This window comes from Fusarium flagelliforme, assembly GCF_020744385.1.
Source record: "Fusarium flagelliforme strain FIESC 12 MPI-CAGE-AA-0113 chromosome Unknown B0J16scaffold_6, whole genome shotgun sequence".
NCBI classification, from domain to species: Eukaryota; Fungi; Ascomycota; class Sordariomycetes; order Hypocreales; family Nectriaceae; genus Fusarium; species Fusarium flagelliforme.
The window spans coordinates 1,765,527-1,790,935 of record NW_025763508.1 but is presented as its reverse complement, the minus strand read 5'-3'; the positions used below and the strand labels follow the sequence as shown (position 1 = coordinate 1,790,935).

General features: G+C 47.9%; 5 protein-coding genes and 1 non-coding gene across 6 annotated transcripts; 5 read left to right on the top strand and 1 right to left on the bottom strand.

Annotated features, from left to right (window-relative positions):
• The first annotated feature begins 1,634 nt into the window (after nucleotides 1–1,634).
• Nucleotides 1,635–3,108, top strand: B0J16DRAFT_347243 (uncharacterized protein). The gene has a single exon (XM_046128547.1). It carries the CDS (start codon nucleotides 1,956–1,958, stop codon nucleotides 3,015–3,017), a length of 1,062 nt encoding a protein of 353 aa, XP_045980156.1. The 5' UTR covers nucleotides 1,635–1,955; the 3' UTR covers nucleotides 3,018–3,108.
• On the bottom strand, nucleotides 3,109–9,942 carry B0J16DRAFT_308702 (ubiquitin elongating factor core-domain-containing protein). The gene is made up of 7 exons (XM_046124885.1): nucleotides 7,943–9,942; nucleotides 7,166–7,199; nucleotides 6,073–6,779; nucleotides 4,864–6,027; nucleotides 4,725–4,817; nucleotides 4,308–4,673; nucleotides 3,109–4,257 (listed from the first exon to the last, which is right to left on the bottom strand). The coding sequence occupies exons 1-7, from the start codon at nucleotides 9,517–9,519 to the stop codon at nucleotides 3,366–3,368; spliced, it is 4,833 nt and encodes a 1,610-aa protein (XP_045980155.1). The 5' UTR covers nucleotides 9,520–9,942; the 3' UTR covers nucleotides 3,109–3,365.
• A 2,451-nt stretch (nucleotides 9,943–12,393) lies between these two features.
• B0J16DRAFT_173483 (uncharacterized protein) lies at nucleotides 12,394–15,642 on the top strand. Its single transcript, XM_046122450.1, has 4 exons — nucleotides 12,394–13,486; nucleotides 13,534–13,835; nucleotides 13,883–14,198; nucleotides 14,245–15,642. The coding sequence occupies exons 1-4, from the start codon at nucleotides 12,491–12,493 to the stop codon at nucleotides 15,397–15,399; spliced, it is 2,769 nt and encodes a 922-aa protein (XP_045980154.1). The 5' UTR covers nucleotides 12,394–12,490; the 3' UTR covers nucleotides 15,400–15,642.
• Nucleotides 15,643–16,549: 907 nt separating this feature from the next.
• Nucleotides 16,550–18,024, top strand: B0J16DRAFT_364237 (cutinase-domain-containing protein; the record flags this gene model as incomplete). Its single annotated transcript, XM_046129926.1, has 2 exons — nucleotides 16,550–16,730; nucleotides 17,358–18,024. 2 exons carry the CDS (start codon nucleotides 16,550–16,552, stop codon nucleotides 17,879–17,881), a joined length of 705 nt encoding a protein of 234 aa, XP_045980153.1. The 3' UTR covers nucleotides 17,882–18,024.
• Nucleotides 18,025–19,554: 1,530 nt separating this feature from the next.
• B0J16DRAFT_t256 lies at nucleotides 19,555–19,640 on the top strand. Its single transcript has one exon. It is a non-coding gene; the product is annotated as a tRNA-Ala (tRNA).
• A 996-nt stretch (nucleotides 19,641–20,636) lies between these two features.
• On the top strand, nucleotides 20,637–23,335 carry B0J16DRAFT_173334 (Alpha/Beta hydrolase protein). The gene is made up of 2 exons (XM_046122449.1): nucleotides 20,637–20,897; nucleotides 20,948–23,335. Exons 1-2 carry the CDS (start codon nucleotides 20,806–20,808, stop codon nucleotides 23,082–23,084), a joined length of 2,229 nt encoding a protein of 742 aa, XP_045980152.1. The 5' UTR covers nucleotides 20,637–20,805; the 3' UTR covers nucleotides 23,085–23,335.
• The last annotated feature ends 2,074 nt before the right edge of the window (nucleotides 23,336–25,409 follow it).

The window sequence follows — 25,409 nt, the reverse complement described above, 5'->3', positions numbered from 1 at the left end:
GTTAACAAAGTGGGATTCTCGACTATCAGCTTTGGGCAACTATCTTCTCGTCATATCGCTTCTGACGGATGAGAGGTACCGTGCTGCATCTTGCACAAATGCCTCTTTCAATACGCTCAAAAGGTGAACGGTGTTGGTTGTACTTTGCATACTGGGAGTTACCGATCAGCGTCTTCGAATCACTAAGCCTGGTTAGCTGCAGCCGACAATACTACAATACTTGACGGCGCAGAGCCAGGGAGACATTCCAGGATCTGCTTGTCGGGATAGGCCCAGCAATAGCACATATTTGGTTATTTACATTCACTGTAGGGGCATCAATACAATCAGACCCCCGCAATGTCTGAAACTGAGCCATGCTGCATCCTCAATTCTCACTTTGGACTGGCAGCAGTCAGTATTTCACCGCCAATCCGAATATTCAGTGTCGAGGGATAGGAACTCATCAATTCCCCTCGCGGAAAGTCTAAGAAGCTAAATTTCAATGTCACCCAGTACTGTACGTTACAGATGTCGTGATCCCCATGCGCAGCTGTTAAAGATCATGGGAACGGTTCCGATTCGCGTCGTTACACCGTCGGCATGTGGGTTGAGATCAAATGCAATGCACCTACATACATGGATCTCTCCTGCTATACGAGCATGATCACTCGTCAGGTATCAAAGAAGTAGGCCGCCGGGAGTCTAAGGGACGAAATAACTTGGACACTTCATAGCATTTTGAACTGGTATCCAGGCTACTTTATTTTAGTGCCCGAAGCCCTCAAAGGACCAAATGCCGTCCTTGTGATACATGGCATCACGGAGTTTAGAGAAAGGCAAAGAAAATTTTGACTAATTTGAAAGAATAATATCAGCACTCTTTCTTGTCGCTTTGAAATTGCAGAGATATGTTATCTTTACGACATGACATGCCAGTCGGTTTCTGTTTAATGTTAAGATTCCTTTGCTTTTGGCGCGGGAATCGGAACGGGGGTTATGTTCCTTGTTCCTTGTTCCTTGTTCCTGCTCCCAAGGCCCAAGACCCCGGTGTGACACAATAAGTTTGCTGTCAGCAATGTATTGATTTCAGGCGTCCACGGCTCCAAGAGGCTGGTCGGAGAAAGAAATGAGGGAGAGACTCTGAAAGGATCTCAGCCTCTCAGGTCTTGGACTGCACAGTAGGTACTAGTCTAGTCTGCTCAGTGATCCAGCTAATTAGCTCCTATTGCGTATGTGCCCCGTCCTCCCAGTTAAAACATGTGCTAATTGAAGGCTAGGACGGATCTAGTACCCGTGGTCAGCGCTTGATGCGATGATCAGTGGGTGTCCACGAAAACAAAGAGTCAAGAGAAAGGGGACAAAAGTGTTCGGCACTCATTTCAGCTCATCCTCAGTACAGTACCTACAGTATTATGTTAGTCATGCCAATCTAGTCCACAATGACAAGCCCGCTGACAGGACCGCTCTACGTTAGCTTGACGTCGGTTGGCATTGAAGCTTGCCTGCCAAGCAACATACCTGGCTGTTCCTGTCGCCGAATCAATATACATCATACGTCGAATTCACGATCACCAGTATTTACGAAACTCTAATTATGTACGATGGGATGGGCATACTATCTACTTACAGTATGTTATAGCAGTAACCTTGAACAAAGCTTCAAAACCATGACTATAACGGGGCCGGGAGCTCCCGCAACTGTGCGTGCTTCTATTGGACCAGAAGTTCAAAGATTCGGCTTCGGGCCTATCGAGTTTCATTGTCAAAATTTGATCAATCGGTGCAAATTCTTACCCGGGAGTACGGGTCAACCTACATCTAAGAGGTTACTATCGCGGATCTGAACCGAAAGAAAATACGAAATACGTCAAGTACAAGCAGCAATATAACGCCTCAAGTGATCAAAGCCGTACAGCATAAACTTCTTTTCTCAGTATAATAGACCAAACACCTTTGTTAGCCAAAGAATCAAGATGTGCAAATCTCGAGTTCACAGTTTCCTCAAAGCCCTACCCAAGGTTGAGCAGCATCTCCACATCGAAGGAACTCTTGAGCCCGAGCTTCTCTTCGCTCTTGCTGAGAAGAACGGCATTAAACTTCCAGAAGACCCTGTCTATGAATCTGCCGACAAGCTGAGAGAGCGCTATGGACGATTCACATGTCTGGATGATTTCCTGCACTATTACTACCTCGGAATGAGCGTGCTCATTACCGAAAACGACTTCGAAACTCTCGCATACCAGTACTTCCAAAGAGCTGCTAGCGAGAAGGTTCGTCATGCTGAGATCTTCTTTGATCCCCAAGCCCATATTGCCCGAGGTGTTAGCTACGATACCGTCGTTGCCGGTCTCACTGCTGCCAAGCAACGTGCCCAGAAGGATCTGGGTATCACCGTCGAGCTCATCGTCTGCATCCTTCGTCATCTCCCTGTTCCCGAGTCTCATGCTCTTGTCGACACTCTCCTTGATCGAGGACATTTCAATGATGGCACCCTAACAGGCTTCGGCATGGTGTCTAGCGAAAAGGCTTTCCCTCCTGAGCTCTTCACCGAGGTCTACGCCCGTGTAGCAAAGACTGGTACACGTCTCACCACCCACGCCGGCGAGGAAGCGCCCCCTTCGTTTATCACCGCCTCACTTGAGCATCTCAAAGTCTCGCGTATTGACCATGGCCTTGCAGCTGCTCAGGACCCTGAACTTCTCAAGAGACTGGCTGCCAACCGCACTCTTTTGACTTTCTGCCCCTGGTCCAATGTCGCTCTCTGCAACCTTCCGGAGTTAGCCGACGCCCCTGTTCGCAAGTTCCTTGATGCCGGGGTTCTTTTCAGTGTCAACAGCGACGATCCTGCTTACTTTGGTGCCTACATTCAGGAGGTGTACTGTCGTGTCCATGATACCTTTAACCTTTCTGTTAAGGACTGGGCGTGGATCGTTCGTGGTGCGGTCGAGGAAAGTTGGTGCTCTGAAGAGCGTAAGAAGGAGATCCTGAAGGAACTCGACCAAGTTCTTGAGGAGTACAAGGATTTGGAGGCGTGAGTCAATCAATATACATAAATCAAGGTGCTGGGGGTCGGGGATATAGGAGGTGATGGAGATACCCTGATATACATAACAAAACGACGATACTGAATGGAATTTACTCTAATTTCGTAAGACATATTGATTATCTAAGAATATGCTACACTCTTGAATTGCAGCTTGTTGCGCCTGGCTTGTCATTAGATGCTGTCCCTTTCGACTCGCCCATCTAAGCAGTCCTCCGTAAACCTGCCATAAACAAACCAGAGTCCAAGTGCACCGTCTCTGCATAGCTGATATAGCCACCGACCACCTCTAATCAGACGTTTCCCTTTTCAAAAAGTCAGAATGTATCTATATCAACCCTTAGCCTTCCGTGGTGTCCATGGCTTCGCTCTTAAGCTTGTCCTTTGCGGCTTGTACCCGCTCCTCTCGCCATTGCTCAATCTTCTCCTTGAGCTCTGTTTGTGGAATAGCATCGTCGATAGTCATAGCCTGTCTGGTAAAGGGGTCCTTAGGATCGCTCAGCAGATGCTGAACGATAGTGGATCGGTCAACAATGTGCTTGCTGGGCAACAGGACAGGGTCCTTCATGAGATCGCCCATAATAGGGTCCTCGAACTCGGCTGGGATATCGCCAAGGTCTAATTCTGCCTGGTCAAGAATTGTCTTGGCCTCCACAAACTCAGTCCTCAACTGATCCCAACGAGCAATAATAGCTGGGTCCTTCTGGTGCTTAGATGTGAGGATGCGTGAGACGCGCTCGAGCACCTCAGGCTTGTATGAACGACCGTCTGCGGCGACGGCGTCGATAAAGACGGAAGAGGCGCCGAGGTTGAGGTAGATGTCGACAATATCAGAGATGATCTGAATAGGGCGGAAGTGGTACTTGTCCCTGTTGCTGACGCTGAGCTCAGCTGCCGCCTTCTTGCCTGCGAGTGTCTCCAGGTTGTAATTAAGCATGCTCGCAAGACGGGACACAATTTCAGGCATGGTGAAGGCTTCGCCCATGGCCTCAGTGAAGAGCTTCATCATTTCAAGTGTCTCGTTAGCCAGTTGCATAAAAGAGGTGGCTTGGTTGGCCAATTGTTGCAGCTCTTCGTCTTTCTTTTGGCGGTCCTCGGTGGATAACGACTGGTCTTCGAGTTCTCTTTCGATGTTTCTGATCTTGGGGAACTTAGAAAGAGCCTCGTCCAAGACATATGTGGCGTCATTCAGCAACATGTTGACAAACTGCACAAAGAATTGCTTGTTGACTCTGTATAGACATTAGTAAGTCTTCGAGTGCATCAAACAAGCATGACGTACCGGCTCTCTTTGGTTAGCTGTCGCTTGTAATGGTCATTGACCCAGACGCATTTAATGACCTGAAAGATCTCATATCGAATGTTGAATTTGTCGTAAAACGCAGAGTCCGCACCCGTGGACTCACACTCGATGTAGAATTTCATCAAGCCCTTCAGAAGATGGTCATTGGCGAACTGACTACCAACAAGCTGGTCGCCCAAGACTCCACGCTTCAGGTGCATCAACGGCCAGGTAGCTGAGAAAAGCAGCGAGACCAGCGAAGACTTTAGATAGGGGTTCTTGATATACTCGGTTGAGCGAAGGAATGTCACACAAAGCGCAATCATTTCATCGCCAACGGCACTGGGAAGGATTTTAGGTAACCATCTGCTCAATTGTTAGTCATTTATCTTCTTATGCTAGGGCGTAGAAACCAACCTGAAGATGAACTTGAAGTTGTCAACGATATTCTGTAGTGTATACTCGGGAAGACATGAGAAGACGTCAGACTTCTCTGTGGGGAGGGGCAATCTGCAATTATCAGTATGTGGATGCCGTTCTGCGTCAGGTTACATACTGTATTTCCTTCGACTCTTGGCCGGGCTTGTACTCTGATCGAGTCACTAAACGAAGCAGCCAAACAGCGACAATTCGCATGAAGCGCAACGATGTACTCTGCATTCGCTCGTCGAGCAAGACACCCTCAATAGACAACTTGAGCCCGATGCTCTTTTCAAGAGCATCGACGTGCCTCTTGACCGCCCTGTCGTATTGTTCAAGCTGAACGGGATGATTAAGAAATTTTACACGCTCTGCCTCCATTGCCTGGACTCGCTTCTCCAAATATTTAATGTCTCTGTCCAAGTTTTTCAGCTGGGAGTTGCAAGCTTCGCTTCCATAATGATGGGCTGCCAGAGTCAAGAAGAAAGCTTCAGAAATGAAGTTGGTTTCGCCAGGTATTTTGTTGGCGTAGAACGACTCTGAATAGGATTGGTCGGCGTTCAGCTTTGTCTCATCCGTGATGTCTATTCGTGGTTGCTTCCTGAAGTAGTTATCATCAATCTTGTTGACCTTGCTAAAGTCCATATCCATAAAAGGTTCGCAAAATCGGTCGAGAATCGTGGTCACGTTAATCATAAATCCATTAGAAGCAACTTCCCGCGGATCCACCTGAATAGCCCTTCTCTTGTGGTTCGTGTTCATAATGTAGGCAAACCAATCCAGTGTTCGTGATCTTGTATCCTGGCCGGCCCGGATAAATGCGTTTGTGATTGCAAAAAGATCGTCTTGGTGTGTTCTCAACACCATTCGAAGGGCGTCTTGGGCGGTTACAATCCTACTCTTGTCAAGGGTACGAGCTCCAGGGAAGTAACTCATGATAACCTCACCCTGAAGTGGCGAAATACGGAAGAAGGGTCCGAGGAGTGTGTGCTTCTCAATTCCAGCAGGAGACTGCGCCATGTTGAAGCACGAGTGCTTCGCCAAATTGACGATTAGAGGTGGGAACCTTGTGTATGTCAACATAGCTTGGATATATGGCTTGTAATCCTGGTCCATAGTCATATTACCCAGTCTGCTGCTGATTTGGACCATAGCATCATTGAAAAGGGCAGGGAAAGCCTCGTCGTCGTCAAATCGCTTGATAGCCTCCTGAATGAAGTTGAAGCAAAGACCACCTTCATCCTGCACACCTTTCAGGAGGTATGGCATGAGTGTGTCATGCTTGGGGTTGGGTTGTCGGCTGCACAGCATTAGATTTGTAGACCAACGCAGCAGAATTACTTACCCATAGAGATCCGGCATAGTCAGAGCGAAAAGACAACCGCTCATACACAAACGCTTCGCCTCATCATGCACCTCAAACCTGGGTCCCTCGGTGGCCTTGATCTGAAGGGATGCTTTTACAGCACGCTTCCAGCACGGTAAGAAATAGTTCATCAGGGGTTTATCCTGTGGATAACTGCTTGCCGCCTCCATAAGAGCTTGATCCAATGTGTTGACAGAAAGTTTCAGTGGCTCTCCCGACTCGTTCAGCTCTTCGTTCAGGTTCGGAAGGAACGTCAATCGTTGACCATGGGGGTTAATCATGTTGTGAGGGTCTACAGTGATGCGGAAGATCTGTGAAAGTACTCGGTCGGCATAATCGGCGTCGGACTCGGGTTGAATGCTGGAGGGCTTCGGGGAGGCTCGATCCGCTGGAGCAGCATCGTCAATCTCAGATGCAGGTCTTTTGCGATTCACACGGGGGCTACCTGTTGGTTTCGGGGTCTCTGAATTAACCCCTAGCTTGTTGAAGGGATTCTGGCTAGATGATGCCGGGGCGGAGGGGGTGATGTTAATCTTGGGTCGTGAATCGGCAGCGGGCTGCGGCTGCGGCTTCGGCGTTGACGATCGCGAGGGGTTAGACGATTCAGAATCGGGAGCCTTGCTCTCGTCGGACTTGGAAGACACAGGCGTTGATGTCCCTAACTTGGCAAGACGCCTTGCGCGAATCTGAAGAACATGGCTTAGTATACTCTTCCCATCATGAGTTCATCTGAAATCGACTTGCCTGCTCCATCTTCTCCTTGTCCGGAGCATCGCCGCCCGTCCATGATGGTTGCTCGTTAGGATCCATTATTGAGGTGCACGGGTCAAGACCGAGAAGAGAATGAAGCGGGGAGTGGGATCGATAAAGTGATGTCGAAAGTAGAAAGTTCAAGATGGATGACAAGGCTGAGACCAAGATGGGAGATCTATGAAGTGTGGACCCAAGCCTCACGAATACGTAGTGGTAGTACTGTAGGTACGCAAAGAGCTGGATGGATGGATGATGAGCTTGGGGGACCTGAGGGTGGGGGAATCCTAGGCCAAGCAAAGCTGCCCTGGCCTTAATGGACGTTCGGTCGGCGAAGTGGGGGGCGGTGAGGCTGCCTGCTAGGTAGACTTTAGTGGCTGCCTGTAGCTGTGGCGCTGAATGGAAGTCTTCTATCACTGTTGCTGAGATAGAGGTTACCTGTGATAGAAGAACCTGGAAGATTGGAAATTCTTTTCAGAGTGTTGGTAATTGATAAAGAGAGTTCAAACGGAGATTCCGGTAGTATGAGCTATTAGATTGTGTATAATCAGCCGTACCCAAACTCCGCAGTCTTTTCATTGTAAACTCCGCTCGCTGCGGCAACGTATAGCGTCTTGCTGTTTTGGCCCATATGCATAACATTGACATCCATTATCATTAGGTTCTAGACAGGTTAAATTAACAGCATGAGAGGCTAATTCCATTACTTTATTTAAGCTAGTCTCGCTCCTAGTTTAAAGTTCGCTGGCTGAAGGAAACATACTTAGTCAACAAAGAAGCCATGAAGCTACACCATCTTCTTCAGGAACCGATGTGAAGGCCAGAAAGGTTCAAACGGATAGACATCGTAGAGGAACGTATCACAAGAGATCAGACAATCCAATCGAGAACATCAAACTTAAATTCGTCTGATTAAATAAATATATAGTGAAAAGTAGACTATCAACGCAACGCTTAACCGAACCAGGTGCCAATGTTTTTCCGACCAAGCCTATATGTTGATGCCGGGGTATCCCATGAACCGTGAATGCGCCAAAAAGGAAGAATTATAACTAATAGCCATATCGAGAAGAATAGTGATACACGATCATCCTGTCACAGACGAGGCAGATCTGCTCCCTCGGCACTAGCTGAGCGACGACGTTCTGGGAGACGAGGGCCTTCTACCGACCTGTCTCTTTGGAGAGTCGCCGTTGACCCGGAGCTCGCAGCCGCTCTTATGCGACCTTCTTCGCGGCTTCGGTTCAGGAGCCAGTTGACATGCATACGGATCATGTTAATATTGTTTCGCAGTTCGGTCACTTCTTCGCGGATAGGCATGATCTGATTGATAGTCCACATGCTCTGTCGCGCCTCGAGGTGCGTTAGGTTCTGATGAACTTCTTCAAAACCAGCGTCGAGATCTTGTATGGTACGGTTGTCTCCCACGACAGAATCGCCCGTACCTCGGCGACTTAAAGTTGAGTTGAATTCGGTGATACGTTGGTTGGTCTCGTCCTGACGGTTTTGAAGTTGTTGAACTTGTTGGCCCAAGTCGGTATAAGACTGTATGACTTCTCTTTGTGATCTGATGATCATACCTGATGGTGTTTCTGGGTGGAATGCACAGCCCATGGTATGAGCATCCATCTGCCCACGCATGACACGAGCTGGACAACCAAACTCACTGTATAGACAGTTGACGACAGTCCCTTCGCATTCCAGTTCGCCATGGGCATTTAGTTGGCTGCGATAGACAAGCTTCCAGCATGTCTCGCAGCGGGTCTTGCTCATAGGACAGGATAAGAGATGAAGCTCGCGGTCGGGAGCTTCGAAAGACAATTTGCAATGCTGACACATGTCTTCTGTGTGTGGACAGGTATCATCTGTCGGCTTGGATCGTAATCTCTTATCACAATCAGTGCCAGGACAGGTAAAGTCCTTGAACCGACATTCTGTCGTAGCATGCACCTCGACGACCTCCCTTCGAACTTCCGACTTGCATCCTCGAGCATGATAAGGGCACTTAACCTTAAGATTATTAAGCTGCGTGCGGATGAGTCGTGGTGCGCTGAAGCAGTTGGGCCATGCTAGAGGTTCGCGATCAATAGGACAAGCGGTTCCAGATGGGCTGGAATCAATGCTTTGCCGCAAACATCGGTAACAGAATGTGTGGTCGCAAGGCGTTGTAACTGGGTCCACGAGAGGGTCATGACAGATGGGACAAAGTAGGTTGGGGTCGGGCTCAGCAACATATGTCAGAGAGTACATATCGAAGATGCAATTTCCTCCATAGCGTTTAGGGATTCCGAGAGAGGATGGATGTGGAGAAACCATCGGTCCCGTCCGTCGGTCCGAGTCAACATTCGGTATCAAGAGACCTGAAGAATATGTAGGGTCGGATCGGGCTCTGGCATCTTGTCTGGCGTGTTGAGAGACTTGGGCCCCAACATAGAAAGTATCTGGCGAAGGCGGTCGAACGAGGCTTGTAACGAGGTCGGGAGTTGGAGACTGTCGGCGCAAGTTCCGACGAGCGAACCGACGAGCTGCGGCCGGGCTTAGATGGATTCCATCATCACTCGACTCGGAAGCCGAAGTCAAGAGGGCAGGAGGAGTAGGAGCAGCTGAAGCTGTAGTTGATGCTGCGGTAGGAGTCGGTTGCTGAGAATCTCGGAGGGCGGGAGGAGTTGTCGCCATGGTCGGTCAGTAGGTCGGGGGATCGAAGCGACTAGGCTAGACTTCGACTTCCTAACTCAGGAACAGAGGTAGAAATTGAGAAACTCGAGGTCGAGACATGTATTCGTATTTAGTGTGCGACGTCGTGATGACGCTCAATAAGCGGGGGGTTGCTGTCTTGATGGAAATGGGGGAGAAAATGAAAGATCTCGATGTGCACATCAGGACCGTATTGGGCGGAGGTAGAGCCGAGGAGGTAAGGCGATGCCCATGATGTGATGTGATACGTAGGTCGTAGGTTTGAACGGGTTTGCACTAACAATTTTAGCGAGCGAGTCTTGGAGGTACTGTAGCATTTTGGCGGGGTCGACAAAAGAAGCGGAGCAGGGAGGTTGCTTGACAGTTGGGCAAAACAGGGGTCGTATTCTGGAAGGATATGAGGTAATCATCAATTGAGGGTCTGAGGAGGATCACTGGGGAAGTAATGAGGTTTTTTATTGGTAAATTCTGTATGCGCTTTCTATTCTGAGTATTTTTTATTGTTTAGACAGTCCTCCTGCTCTTTGTGCTGCTCACCTCTATCATGACAACCTCTGACCTTCTCAGTATGAAAATAAGTGCCTGTCAGGGTCCTTGCCTAGTCTTTTTTTGTCGATTACATCATTTCTCACTCATGTCGCCTTACTTTTTATCCCACAGCCAACCACGTCCCCGCCTGAAGCACCTACAGTAACCCAACGCAGCGCTGCAGTGAACCCTGGGCTTCCTGCTTAGGCTTGGGCTCACCGTTTGACAGTTTTAAAACAGGGGCATTCCTCCAAAAGAAACAAGCTCCAATCCACTCTTGAGCCGTTACTGCCTACTAGTCTAGTCAGCTAGTCAACGACGGATGCTGTCCAGTTGTTGTTGTTGTTAGACACCCGACAGTAACCATGGAGGGATTGAATGCTTGGGCCCTGCTTTTTCCCGAATAACGGCATTACATTCGTGAACTACCAATGCGAACCAACAGGCGCTGGTCAGTACGCTACTAAGGAAGGTAGGGCTGCAGTGACACGTTTGACAGCTCTCGATGTGTCCCTATGCTCCTGTCGCTCCGATACTTCCGTCTGTTTGAGTTACCCTGAGGTCTGTCCTTGCTGTTTGTTTGTTTGTTTGTTTGTTTGCCTTGCCCTGCCCTGCCTTGACCACCTAGGTACTTCGCAGGTGGGTGTCAGAGCAATTTTGGCTACAGAAATAAAGTGGCCTAATTGCTAAACTCGCACATAAGATAACCAAATTATTTCGTCCCTTGATGGATGCTCTTGGCGGCCAATTCTTCTGGCCCAGATACTCCATAGTAGCCAACTATGCGGTTCCGTAACAACGGCAGTGGAAAAAGGCCCGGGATCTACGGCTCCGCAATGGAGTTTAGAGTTTGTAAAATCATGGCAGATGGTCTCGTCGAACCCAGAAATGGAAAATTGTTGATTACGGATTAAATGACGATATAATTAAGTAACCTCATGTGAAAGTGAAAGGGAGACTCTTTCTGAGTCATAGGGTTATGACTTTGCTTGCTAAGGGGATGGAAAGGGCAGCAAGAGATTCCAAATCACTTCGCAACATATTTCCCTTTCTTATGGAACAACGGATAGTGAGTCAAGGAGTAGCTTGGACAAGTCACATCAGAAAGATATAATTGCACTAGAAGCTTGGATAAACCCTTTTCAATACGTTTAACGTCGTGACCAAGATCAATCACTTTCGGGGAAAATCCCTATCATGTATCTGTCGCGTGATTGTATTGCACTCGAGCCTAGGTATTCAGAAGAACTGCTCCGAATAACACCTCGGCTCTTGATCACCGACGTACATGTTAAAAGAATCAAATACCCAGAAATTTTGTTCGTATTCCTTGCTGAATAGCCTGAATCTTACGTACTGAATACAGCCCATCATGATCACGGTCTTGCTATAGGGTACGAACTTCTACAACCCACATTGAACAAGGGTCAGTTCATAGCTATCCAACGTTCTACTCAGCCTCCAATTCTGCCTCCGGTTGAGCCTCACTTTCTTCTCTTCATCAGCTAGGCTCCCACGAGGCATCTAGCCAGCTGACGTGGCAGAAAATTGACTCAAGTCTGATTCGTCTCTTGTAGCTGCAATACAACGTCAGACGATCAGCCAAGATGCCGCTGCAGAGGATGAATGAACCAGCATATGGCCTCAAATTGAACAAACATAGTGATTGAAGCAGCTTCATTGTTAACTTGCGGCTTAAAAACCAGGTTATTCACTCACTATTGCTCTTCTGGGTATGCATTATGTGCTTTAGTTCTGACTAGGCTTTTGGCCCCCAATCGCTGCTTTAAACGAATGTCCAGGGGTTTTCAGCCTTATTTCACGCTTGTTGGTTTCGGCCGAACAGTTACATTTAGTCACGGTCTTTGTGATGATAGTCAAAACAACCAATGATGAACTCTTAGAGGGTAGTATTTTGACGAATCAATGTGAAAACAAGGTCTCTTCAACATAGCCACTTAAAAAAGAGGCTCTTTCAACCGGCCCATAAGACTAAGAAAGGCATCATCTTACAACATCCATCCTCAGACAAAACTTCTTTGTTGCCTAATTATCTGCAACATTCGTTGATGCACTGCACCCTCCCCCTTTTAGCAAGAATGATACTAGCACAGCCTTGTGCACCGCATGTGTGCCGTGATGGTCTGGTAAAAGCGGCGGCTTACAAGAGGGCCAAGATGTACTTTGCGCAATCGCATGTGCAACACGGAGATGAAGCGCTGTTACCTTGATCAGCCGACAAACATATCACCGTCTACCTGAGTAACAGATGTAACCAATGGGTGTTAATAACAGATGGCTATGACTGGGTATATAGACTTCGGATGCCTGTCCTCCTCCAAGACTGGATCTTGGAAGTTTCATAACCCGATACTCAACTTTCATCCCATAATCTCGAAAATCATCCCCTATTTTACGCTTAACTATGAAACCTCCTCAGCCTGCCCCTGGCCCGTCGGCCCCAAACACTCCCTCTAAGTCCAAGCACAAGAAGCTCGGCCCTCAAGCTCTCGTATCCAAGTTCTGGAGAAAGTATCACTCCAAGACTCCAGGCAAAGTTACTTCTATCTTCCCCCAAAGTCTCTACGAGTCTCTTCTCACAGATGCGGACTCTTCCTACCCTAAATCTCGTAACGCGGCACAGAGCTACGAGGCCGCTGCTAAAGACTGCCGTGCTCGAGTTCGTGCCGTTGTTAAAGAGTGTGAGCGTACCAACGCAAAGTTCAGCGACCCGGACTTTGATATAGAGTCCGATTTCGCATCGCATCAAGATAATTGTCTTTACGGTATTGAGAGAAACTACTGTCCTATCTGTGACAGCGATAGCGAGGATGATGAACCAGAAGGACCAGAATATGACTCTCCTCCAGAGACTCAGACTCGATGGATCAAGAAATCTCGCGATCGCAAGTCCAACAAGCTGCCACAAAAGAAGAAGCGCAATGTCGATAAGAACGCTTCCAAGAACGAGGACGCTAACCACAGAGACCTCATCTGTCGTAGCAAAAGACCTGGTTCAGTCCACCGCATCCCTTGGATCTTCGAGAACCCACAGTTTACCGTCGACGGGTTCTCCAGCTCAGATATCAAGCAGGGAGCCACTGGTAACTGCTGGTGGTTGGCTGCTCTTGCAACCATCGCTCATCGCAAAGATCTGATGAAAAAGATCTGCGTTGCAAAAGACGAAGAGTGCGGTGTCTATGGCTTTGTCATCTATCGTGATGGAGAATGGACCTCGACTGTTGTAGACGATAACCTCTATTTGAAGCACAATGACTTTGGAGAGGACAGTCAAGTCTACGATGCAACACTCAAGAAAGCACGCAAATACAAGAAACAGAAGCAAACAGGCTCTGAGGCTTTGTACTTTGCCAAGTGTGAGGATCCCAATGAGACCTGGTTGCCGTTGCTGGAGAAAGCAGTAAGTCAACAAGTATGGTTATTTAAGTTGGAAGCTAATATCGTCAGTTTGCCAAAGTTCATGGTGACTATCAAGCCATGGAAGGCGGATGGTCTGGGACCGCCGTCGAGGACCTGACTGGCGGCGTAGCCACTGTAGTCGCAGGAAACAGAGTACTTCGCAAAGAGCGACTATGGCGAGAAATGCTTGGATCGGACGACGAAGCAGGAGAGTTTGTCTTTGGTCTGTCTGCAGGTGGACCTGGCGATGAACACAAGAATGGAATCGTGCTACAACATGCTTATTCCGTCCTCAAAGTTGCCGAGGTGGAAAACGAAGACGGCGTCAAGGTTCGCCTGGTCAAGATTCGGTAAGTGTCTCTTTGCATGTACTGCATCCTCCTTTTAACATGTTCAGAAATCCCTGGGGCCAGAGATCTGAAAACGGCCAAGGCGAGTGGCATGGCCCATGGTCAGATGGGTCCAAGGAATGGACTCCATACATGATCAAGAAGCTGGGCCATCAATTTGGCGACGATGGAATCTTCTGGATGTCTTTCAACGACATGCTCGACAACTTCAAGTGGATGTACAGAACCCGACTCTTCGACGAGCGATGGACTGTTGCTCAGCAGTGGCTAAGTGTTAGTATCTCTTGGCTTACTGGTTACCTTAAGAAGAAGTTTGTTGTTGAGGTCAAGGAAGAAGGCATGGTGGTTATTGTCCTTTCACAGGTATGGGTCACCCCTTGAAGATGCATTCAGCACTGACATGTCCCAGCTCGACGATCGCTATTTTACTGATCTCAAGGGTCAGTATGAATTCACACTGAACTTTCTCGTTAAGTCGTCCGAAACCAAGAAAACCATCTGCGCTGTACGTCCAGTGCACCAGTGGGACCGACGTAGTGTAAATTGTGAAGTCGAACTCGAACCAGGCACATATGAAATCATCCCCAAGATCATGGCGGAGCGAATTATGTGGAGACCTAGAGTCGAGAAGATGGTCAAGAGAGCAGCAGACCAGAATCCGAAGAAGCTGCGTCAGATAGGTCTGCAGTACGATCTGGCCCATGCCAAGGGTGGAATAGTCGACGAAGATGAGGCCCTTCGAAAGAAGAGAGATGCCAAGAAGAAGAAGGAGATCAAGGGTAAGAAACAAGAAGAGAAGAATAAGCAGATGGCAGAGGCCATGGCCCAGATGGAACAAGCCATGGTAGCAATGAGACACGAGTACAATCAGACTCTCAAGGAGAAAGAGAAGGAGAAGGAAAAAGAGAAGGGCAAAGACAAGAAGGAGGAGTTGACCCCAGAACCGAAGAGCGATGATGACTCTGATGTCAAGGGATCATCTGACGTTGAGACAAAGTCAGACAAGGCTCTTCCAGGATGTTGGCCAGAGGAATCTGCAAAGAACAACGTTGATGGATCGAAGCATTGTGAAACATCAGTCGAGCCAAGAAAGGAGCCATCTACAGAAGACAAGAGAAGACCATCACCACCATCGGGGTTACCGATCCACTATCAAGATCAGGTCCAATACCCGAACTATCGACCTCCATTTCGAAACAATAGGCGGATGACCATGACGGATTACAGCATGGACCAATACCCCGTATTCACACCACCCACAGAACCCACCTCCGAATCTGACCAAGACAACTCCTCGTCCGGATCAGGCTCAGGCTCAGGTTCAGATACAGTATCTGACGACAAGTCGTCAAGCTCCGACAGCGATGACATAGGGTTCCCTTCAATGAGGCGTTTCCGTCTCCGTCAGCGCAAGAAGCAGCCGTGGAATGCGGTATGCGTGATCGGCCTCCGCGTCTACGCTCAGCATGAGGGCATCAAGGTCCGTCTTGCTGATCAGAAGCGTGACGAGGCTACTGAGCTCGTGGCACCCGAAGGAAGTAGCGCGGCTGGTCCGACTGAATAAACTCGACAGACTTGATACACGCTTAGAGAATCTGTTATGGAGACGGTAGTTGGAAGAGATTGATGCAATTGGATGGTAGAGCAGAATAGGTCAAGGCGCAAAGAACAAGCATATTGTAATTGCAAAGGGCAATCGGCAATTTTTGCGAATCTCTTCTCAGTTATTTCCTGATAGATGATGATCACTTTTATTTAGTTACATGTCATAAAGAATGGTACTATTGTTTCTTCTTTTACGAACGAAGTGGGTATCTCTAACGTTTCTGCTCAGTCCATACTCAACTAAGGATTATTTCCCGAGATCCAATTTAATTTTAACATGAACTGCTTTTAGTTAATTGTTATTTGTTTTAGTTAGTGAAACAGCTATACTCGTGTTTTATCTTGACTGATTATCTATAGCCTCGGCTCAGATTCCGAATGTCAACCTATCGCAAGTCTCTTCGGTCCAGCCTTGTAAGAGAAACTTAATATATCTGGATATATTAAGCAATCTTATCAACCGTTTTTTCTTGAAACAAAGCACTCGTATCAGCCCGAGCGCAACGCGCATTCTTAAAAAAGCTTCTACCATGTCATCTCTTTTCTGTCTGTTTCGAGCGCACGGCCGTCGACGATCGTTTCATCCAGTTTCTCCCCCTATAGTGAGAGGCCCTACCGTTTCATAACAGCCGGGGGCCTCAGCTGTCCACTAAATATCCTCATTGAGGCTTTCGGGATCTATAGTACAGTAAAGTACACAAGCTTGCTTGATGATCGGCCGGAGCACGATTCTCGGCTGGGATGTTGACTAGTAAAATGATCTGACGCAGGGCTGGGAACTGGGAACTCGAAACTCAGCGTGCGAGATTGATGAAAGGACTTCGGTAGCCTTTCCTACTTGGGAAAATCTTGCGGTTCATGATGGATGTTGAAGAGATCTATCACAATTGCATGGGCTCCATCGTGAGGATGAAAAGAGGTTTGAGCGTTGATATCTTAGTGTCGACGAAATGATATATAGTCTCGAGGAAAGTCGTCTCCAAGATTCGAAATCAGATTCATCTCAACCAACTCAGCAACCATTACATTCTTTCTCCAACCTTTTACCTTCACTTCTATAACAAAACCACTCTTTATTTTTAACGACTTGAACAATATCATCCATCATCATGCTTCCCAAGTCTGTTCTCCTTACTCTCGTTCCCTTCGCAGTGGCTGGTCCCATTGCTCGCCGAACCATCCCCGGCATTGGAGGTGATTCTGGCAGTGGCCTTGGTTCGCTTCCTGGTCTTGGAGGTGGCTCTGGTTCCGGCACTGGTGGTCTTCCTTCGCTTCCTAGCCTTGGATCCGGTCTTGGATCTGGCCTCGGAAGAGGTTCTGGCTCTGGCCTAGGCAAGCTTCCTGGTCTTGGAGGCGGCTCTGGCGGCGGTCTCGGCAAGCTCCCCGGTCTGGGAGGAGGTTCTGACTCTGGCTCAGGATCTGGTCTTCCCTCTCTTCCTGGCCTTGGAGGTGGTTCAGGTTCTGGCTCTGGCGGCTCGACCGGAGGATGTACTACAGGATGTGATTCTGGATCTGGCAGTGGATCGGGATCTACTCCCACTCCCGCTCCCTCTAACATTGCGGCCCCTGCGCCCACAGGCACTGCCGTTGCCTCCCCCGTTACCTCTGACTCTGGATCCGACTCTGGATCTGGCTCCGGTTCTGGTTCCGGCTCTGGCACTGGTGGTCTTCCCTCGATCCCTAGCCTTGGATCTGGTCTCGGCTCTGGCCTCGGAGGTGGATCTGGCCTCGGCAAGCTTCCTGGTCTTGGAGGCGGCTCTGGTTCTGGTTCTGGCACTGGCGGTCTCCCTTCTATTCCTAGCCTTGGATCTGGTCTTGGTGGTGGTTCGGGCTCTGGCACTGGCTCTGGCTCCGGCCTCGGCAGTCTCTTCGGAGCCTCTGGCGCCGGTTCCGGTGGCTCTACTATGAACGACCTAGAGGGCGAGTGCAAGGACGTCACTGTCATCTTCGCCCGCGGTACCACTGAGCCTGGTAACGTTGGAATGGCCGCTGGACCTCCCTTCTTCAAGGCCCTCGGCGAGAAGCTCGGCAGCGACAAGCTCGCTGTTCAGGGTGTCGACTACAAGGCCGACATTGCTGGTATCATGCAGATGGGTGACAAGGCCGGCACTGAGAAGATGGCTGCCCTTGTTAAGCAGGCTGTTGAGAAGTGCCCCAAGACCAAGATTGTCATGTCCGGATACTCGCAGGGAGCTATGCTCGTCCACGGTGCTGCTCGCGCTCTTCCTGCTGAGACCTCTTCCAAGATCGCTGCCGTTGTCAACTTCGGCGACCCCTTCCAGAAGCAGGCCATCAACGGCGTCGACGCTGACCGTGTCAAGATCATCTGCCACACTGGCGATGGTGTCTGCGCCGGTACTGCTGCCATCACTCCCGACCACCTTACCTACAGCAAGGATGCTGGTGCCGCTGCTGAATTTGTTGCCAGCAAGTGTCAATAAGCGATGAATGGGATATCAACGGGGCGAATTAGGATGATATCATGAAAGTATCAGTGGGAACAGGTTTCCCAATGTTTAGGGATGAATTTTTCTTATGACTAGTCTATACTTATTTCCCATGTACTACGGAGTACTTACATTACATATATGGTTGCTTTGTTGAATTTGGTTTGCCTTTCGAGTGATGTAAAGTTGAGCCTTGTCTTGTGAACTAATGCTCTGGTTCTAAAACCCAAGTCACTATTAGAAGAAGACCTTAAGGAGGTAGTCTTAGCTATGTCCATCTTCTAAACGGATAACTGCAGTATGTGCGGGAAGCTTTACTAAACTTGTAGAGTAGTTACTGCATTGTGTGCTGTGTGTTTGTTTGAGTTTTAACTAACTTTTTATACAAGTAAACTTTCATCTCAGCATATGAATAAAACCCATCTCCTCCCACTTACACCTCTCTCTTCTTCACTTTACAACACAAGCTACCCTGTGGCCAGACCAGGCGGGAAGTCTGGCCATTTCTACCTACCCTTTGTACACAGACCAGTCGCGCCTATGATGAATCCATGGTAATGAAGCTATCCACCCGCAGGATAGAACTACCCAAACGAGAGGCCTTTAAAGCTACCTGTTAGACTGGGAACTGAGGCACAGCGAATCTCTTGATTTCAACTTCTTCCTGTTCCTGCATATTCCATTTGACGATTACACAGAGATCATCAAATTCTCTGCACAAAAATGGAAGTCATGACCTAACCGTGCTCTAGGATATTTTCTGTTGGGCCTTCCACATTCAAGGCAATACCTAAGGTCCTTCCAAGCCAAAAAATGGCCCATCGAACCATCTGTACAATTATCAAATATACTAGGAAAGAACAGACACGACAAACCGTATGGAAACTCTTACTGAGACGTCATTGCAAATCCCCTTCTGAGCCAGCGCGCTACCTCGCACCTGGTACATACTAAAGGAGGCAAGTAAGATAATACTAGGAGGCAGCTGAGTTTGAAAGAACTTCCAGTTATCCAGCTTCCTTCTCGTAAGCTATAGAGAGAAGACAGGCAGCCCGGATTGTATTTGGGATAGAGCAGTTCCCATAAGAAGTTGGGCTACGCATGGGCCTAGGCCATCAAGTACAGCTATTCACATAATGTACCACCTCGAGACATTCCAGGCGTGTCTGCCCGGAATAGTCTCTAATCATCTCCATGGACGGACTAACTGGTTTATGTCACGGACCAGAAATGGGTCGACTATGTATTGGACTATTAGTTCTCGATGAAAGCCTATAAACTCCCAGCTTACGTATATAATGCTTAAGTATTGTATATCGTACAAGTGATAACTACATTCTGCACAATTAGAGACGCGACGCGTTAAGGTATATATATCGTATTGACTGCTGTAAAGTAACAGCAAACTACACAACTTCCCATGGACACTTGATGGACTGCTGTGATTTTATTTTGATTGAGGACCACGATGCTTGATCTCGGACAGCGCGTTTTGAATTATTAAGATATCAAGTATTAAAAATGAAAATAAAAAAAGTCTATGAATAATACTGTCTTCACAAAAAGCGAGCAGACAGATGCATGACTGTAAGTTAAGTCTTTATGGTAAAAGCCATGGTTCTGTTGAATATATTGAAAAATAAGTGTATAACCTTCAACAATAACTGGGGGATATGGTGTAGGGGTATCACGTTCGCTTTGCATTGTTTCAAATGCTTGCGAAAGGCCGGGGGTTCAAATCCCTCTGTCTCCAGAAATTTTGCTGTTCAAACCATTTTTTTTTTGGTCAGTGGGTCTCTCTTTTTTAGCCTTGCTAAAGTACCTCGGTACTTGAACTCAGACAGACCTTGATAGAAACCATTGTCCTTTGTTACTCTTCTGGTTCTCGATCTTAGTCAGATTATTGTTCAGAGAAAGACATATTTCCTTCAACCACAAGTAACCGAAAACAACCGCATCAACTTCAACACCCAATCAGCATGAAATCAATTGTTCTTCAAGTCAACCAAGGCGCAGGCGGCATGTGATATTCCTGCCAGGGGAATCAGACACGTGCTGCATGAATCATGTGTCACGCACGCAGTGAACAAAGCTTGAGCTGCATTCCTCGATCGAATTCCTTTTTTGGTTCTAGGTTTAGCTTTCGGGGCATTTCTTCCAGGTCAAAAGAGGTTGCGACGGAAGAGGCTTGATACAGCATCTCGTGAGCAATGAGAGAAACGTGGCAGTTGATTTGAACCTTGTCATGTCTTGGAATGAAAATGTTAATGACTTGATGGATAGTTGATAGTGATGGTTATTCCCGAGACTGCCGTATCGACGTCATGTCCCCCACAGAATTACCACTATGTCCCCCCGCGTTTCCCCCAGAATCTGACCAAGTTGAGAAAGGCACTTTCACATGTCAACTCTGCTATGCCTGGGTAAGAGAGATTCATGCTCTAGACCCAGGTATCCAATACCAAAACTTGTCACGAGTCACGAGTCGTCATCCTACTCGGCTCTTCAACCGAATTGAGCTTAACATGAGCCTTGCCTCTTGTATACTATACCTAGAAATCACAATGAATATTATTTGACTTTTCCCTACTTTCTTCTTTTATTCTATTCGCATTTGATTGTCTTGGCCAGCCTCAAACTGTTATTACCCATTCATAAAAGCGACCGTTGCAACGTTTGTACTCAAACTCACGATAAGATCTTATAACCCTGCTTAATACCCTTGTCCCATCACCGAGGGTGTTTGAGTCGTGTTGCGCTCGTCTTTCATGTGAACGAACGGCTGTCAATTTACCCGGAAACGACTAACGACACCATGTGCTTGATTTCCAACTAGTTTTCCTTTGTCTCTTTTTTGATCTCATTTACATACTCGGAGTCTTTGAATATTATATACATTCAGGCTTGATCGAGTCATCATGATAGATCATGTCTTAGGACGGCCTTCGGTCAAGTCTCGACGGCTTCAAGTCCTGGCAGTCTTGACATTTTGGTCCGCCTACTTAGTTAAGTAAGTATTTGAAACCCTCTTGGTTCTTCACATTGTGTTAACAAGCATAGGGGTCACAAGCATGGCCCTCCAGGTGCCCAATTCTTCTCAAGACTCTTCTCCAAGCGTCTAACAGCCTGGCAAACCGTCGTGATAACAATGATTTACTTATACGCCGCCCGCAACTTCAGCACCCTCGTCGGTCTGGCCAGCCCAGAACCTTTAGCCAACATGTACGACGCTACCTACTATCGAGCGACATGGGTCCTGACCGCGCTGGACGCTGGGTTCTGGACGGCCATGAAGATCAAAACGAAGTGGCTGCGCGACATGGCGAGCATCGTCTTCTCACTCTTCTACCTCGTTGCTGCTGAAAAGGCGGACGAGAAAGTTCGGAAAGTTAGGGGGATGATTACGGTTGAGCATCTTCGTGTTTCTTGGAATAAGGGTACCTCGCCGTATTTAAGTTTCTTCCAGGGACTTATGAGACCGCGCTTTATGAGATGGCCGCCGAGACAGATTCGAATCCCGAGACCTTCCGATAGTGATTACAAGGAGCCTGTTCTTGCGTGGTTGTACTACGATGGGCCTTTGTCAGATCTTGAGCGCCATGATAGAATCATTCTGGATATTCCAGGTGGTGGTTTTGTTGCTATGGATCCTCGTTGCAACGACGATAAGTTATTCTCATGGGCGGCCAAGTCAGGACTGCCTATTCTGAGTCTCGACTACAAGAAGGCACCCGAGTTTCCGTACCCATACGCACTGAATGAGTGCTTCGATGTTTACAGGACCATCGTCAACACCAAGGGCCGATGCATGGGTCTACCAGGCACTGAGATTCCTCGGATCATCATCACAGGTGATAGCGCTGGAGGAAATCTCGTGGTCGCGGCGACCTTGATGATCATGGAAACAAGACATCCGGCGTTCCGAAGACCAGGACAAACCGATCTACCAGCTCCTGATGGACTCGTTTGCTTCTACCCAGCTTTGGATATGAACATTGGCAACTGGATGACTGATGAGCAAATGTCTCTGATCAAGGATCGAAAGATGAGAAAGACTAACCGGAGAATCATGCGACGAAAGAGCATGCAGTACAATGAGCTTGTAGGAACGCCTCACCATTCTGATGATGAGGAAGAAGGATCACCACCACCGGATACCAAGTTGAATGGTAAGCTGAACGGGTTGACAACGATAGAAGCTCAGATTGTGGCGTCTCAAGGGCCCAAGAGCCCACATCCCGAGTTCTCTCATGTCGGACCTCGATCGTTGAGTCTCCCAAAGGAGGCCCCGGAAGCCAATGGAAAGAACGCATCTCATCACGTTGAGCCGATGAAGACACGACTCGCGACATCGTCAATGATATCGTACTTCAACGATCGAGTCCTTACACCCGAGATGATGAGAGCCATGATCATCCTATATATCGGCGCCCACAACCGCCCAGATTTCAGTCAGGACTATCTCCTCAGCCCCGTTCTTGCACCCGAGTCTTTACTAGTTGACTTCCCCAAGACATACTTTATGACCGGAGAACGAGATCCTCTAGTCGATGACACAGTCATCTTCGCCGGAAGGCTCCGTCGTGCCAAAGAGGCCGCCTTTGTACAAGATGGAGCCAACGGAGCAGACTTCAACGACAGAGATGCTGCGGAAGTCATGTTGATTCCCGGCACATCCCACGGCTTTATGCAGTTCCCAACTGTATATCCTCCCGCCTGGAGACACTTCGAACGATGCGTGGATTGGTTCGACCAGCTCTTCGAACACGCCCACGTCATGCGCGTCCGCAAAGACCGCCAGGCAAGAGCCGCACTTTCTCAGACTAATGGTTTCGGCATCAACGGTGATGGAAGACACCATGCACGTACCGAATCCAGCGGAGAAGAAGATAAGCCACTAGAGATCAGCATGACAAAGATGAACCAGCGGAGAAGCTCTAATCAGCCATCACCGCCTCTGTCGAAGCAAGATACTGTCTTGACGGAGATTCATGACGGTAGTGGAAGCGGAGATACGACGCCACGAGCGTATACTAATGGGGATGGGGATAAGAAGAGGCGGAAGAGTGTGGGGTTGAGCAAGAGTAAGAACAGGAATAAGAGTCTGATCAAGTTGAAGAGTTCGGATGATTTACTAGGGAGGAGAATGCAGGGTCTTGCTAGTGGGTTGACAGGAATGGTCGATGATGAGGATTGATGGATAGGCTTACTGCACTGCATGGTCATTGGATATAGCGACATTTCATGGATACATAGTGTGAGCTGGTGATAAGTTGATGGAGGTATATATGTATACTTGGACTTACGAAGATATGATGATCGTCTGTAGATAACAAAGGACACCCTTATTAGAAACTGATAACTTCAATTTATATATGTATGATACAAGCACCGCCAAGTATGTCAAGCTTCTAGAACATTTCTGAGAATGAACAAAGCAGCCAAGACTTGATCGAGCGGATCATGACCCAGCCCGATGGATCATCGCCCTTTGAACCAGGGTAGTTCATACTGTAGATATTGGCAGTAACGTTTGAGAATACCAGTATCTATCAGTAAGATAATTGCGTAGTCATTCATTATTCATATTGTTGCAGCTTTATTCAGCCATGATCATGCTGACCAACGTTTCACAGTAGCCTCACGAACTCATCATCATAGACGAAGGCATAAATCCAAAATATCCATCAAAGCCGCCACTACGGATGGCGACCGAGAGCAAAAAGCTTTGAAGCATCTAGATTCCGGGAATAAAGACTAACAGGGCATAAAAGGGGGCGGACGGACCGTGTTTGCGTCAGTTTCTCGGTGAGTAAAACACGCAACTCGCAATGGGAAAAATAAGCGGGAGCTGGGCCGATTGGATCCTTGAGGACTTTCAGTCTGGGGAGCCCTTGACTGGGCTGAGGGAGGATGACACGCCACTTGGATCGGGTCATCACCTCACGGAGAAACCGCAGGGGTCTTTGTAATACTTGAGGCTGGAGAGCTGTTTTGTATGGATATACGTGGTGTTTGAGGAGGAAATTGTTGATCCTGGATATTCGTACGGGCTGGTATAACTAATTGGATAGGCCATTAATACGGAAGACGGCCGGGGTTGTGGGTCTAGAGGCCGATGTCCCGGCCGGCAACCTCCGTGATTGGGCCGCGCATGTTGTCCGGCCTGCCGTCTGATATTTCCTACTCAGCCCTGTAAATAACACATTTGTTTCAGTGGAAAGCCTAGAACTATTCGTCTCTGAATTTGTCCGATGATCCCGGAAGTGCAGCGTTGATGCCCGAGAGCAAGGATAGCTTGATGACGATGGTGAATGATTTGCAGCAAACCGATTATTGATGAAGCATCAAGGTCTAGACATGGCCATAGAATGGGGGCATAATACAAAACAACATGAGACGTAAGACATGAATGCGCCCACAGGGACAAACTTTTGGGGTTTAGACTTCTATACGATCAAGATGCTTCCTTCAGAGAACATGATAGAAGGACACTTGAGGCGATACTATCTATAGCAAACAGACACACCGACTCTACCTGGGGAAATTCCATCATAACCATGCAACGTTTAAGGTACCGTACATCGTTACAGACAATCTAGCAAATAGGATCGCATTCCTGTAGCTGCACCCCAAAGCAACAAGGGTCTTCTGATACGATTGCTTCATCTCAAGTACGAAAAGAGCGCAGCCTAGCTATTCTACCCCTTTTACAAAAAACATCAGATGCTTTCGTCTTTCGTCCTAACCCCAATGTTAGGTCTGTCCTTAGACGGAGACTAGAACCGCGTGTTGCTTCATGTCACCAAAACAAGACACGTACCTGACCGAGCTGCCCGATTAAGTAAAAAGGGGGTCATTTTGGACGCGCGCAAGGTGAGCTGACCTGGCCTGAACCCAAAGTTGCGGGTTTTGTTACTGTACTCAGTGAAGACGAATATTACCACTCATTTCCTTTTCCAGTCAAACGTGAGGCCGCCCGTAGTCAACTTACTGGACAAATCAAGTATGATATCCTTAGAATTATATGAGGGATATACAAAAGAACCAATGCTAGAGACAGAATGGTAGGTCTGTCGGTCTAAGTCAGGCAAAGCTCCCTTGTATCACCGAAGAGACAAGGGGAGATCGTCATCATTCAGGCTCTGCGACAAAAGCACAGACAAACAATAATCCAATAGCGCATGATGAAGACGGATGTAAACGGGATTGTTTAACTGGTAACTAGCAGGTATCTTTTGCACGTGTATTCAGCGGTGTTGTACAGTATAATACGTTTTATCGGATGGAATAGGTAAGGAACAGGGCTGTGCTTTTTTCCAAGCCCTGAATTGAGCTCTTATAGTTGGAAGATTCAGGTAATCGTACCGCTTCTCTGGGGGCCTCACTCAATGGATAGACATAATGGATCTTATGCACCCCCGTGCCGAATTTCCATGTTCCTATTTTGGAGGCATTTATTTATTCATGTTTTTGTGAGGGGATCATTTAAAAAGTCGGTGGCTCTGCATTGTAATCCATC

Bases quoted from the DNA above. Each gene is read 5' to 3' on its own strand.
- B0J16DRAFT_347243 (XM_046128547.1), top strand. From the start codon at position 1,956: ATGTGCAAATCTCGAGTTCACAGTTTCCTCAAAGCCCTACCCAAGGTT.
- B0J16DRAFT_308702 (XM_046124885.1), bottom strand. From the start codon at position 9,519: ATGGCGACAACTCCTCCCGCCCTCCGAGATTCTCAGCAACCGACTCCT. The intron at 4,818-4,863 runs GTATGTAACCTG...TGATAATTGCAG, and splicing joins CAAGAGTCGAAGGAAATACA to ATTGCCCCTCCCCACAGAGA. The intron at 4,258-4,307 runs GTACGTCATGCT...ATGTCTATACAG, and splicing joins CAGCTAACCAAAGAGAGCCG to AGTCAACAAGCAATTCTTTG.
- B0J16DRAFT_173483 (XM_046122450.1), top strand. From the start codon at position 12,491: ATGAAACCTCCTCAGCCTGCCCCTGGCCCGTCGGCCCCAAACACTCCC. The intron at 13,487-13,533 runs GTAAGTCAACAA...TAATATCGTCAG, and splicing joins TGCCGTTGCTGGAGAAAGCA to TTTGCCAAAGTTCATGGTGA. The intron at 14,199-14,244 runs GTATGGGTCACC...GACATGTCCCAG, and splicing joins TGGTTATTGTCCTTTCACAG to CTCGACGATCGCTATTTTAC.
- B0J16DRAFT_173334 (XM_046122449.1), top strand. From the start codon at position 20,806: ATGATAGATCATGTCTTAGGACGGCCTTCGGTCAAGTCTCGACGGCTT. The intron at 20,898-20,947 runs GTAAGTATTTGA...TAACAAGCATAG, and splicing joins TGGTCCGCCTACTTAGTTAA to GGGTCACAAGCATGGCCCTC.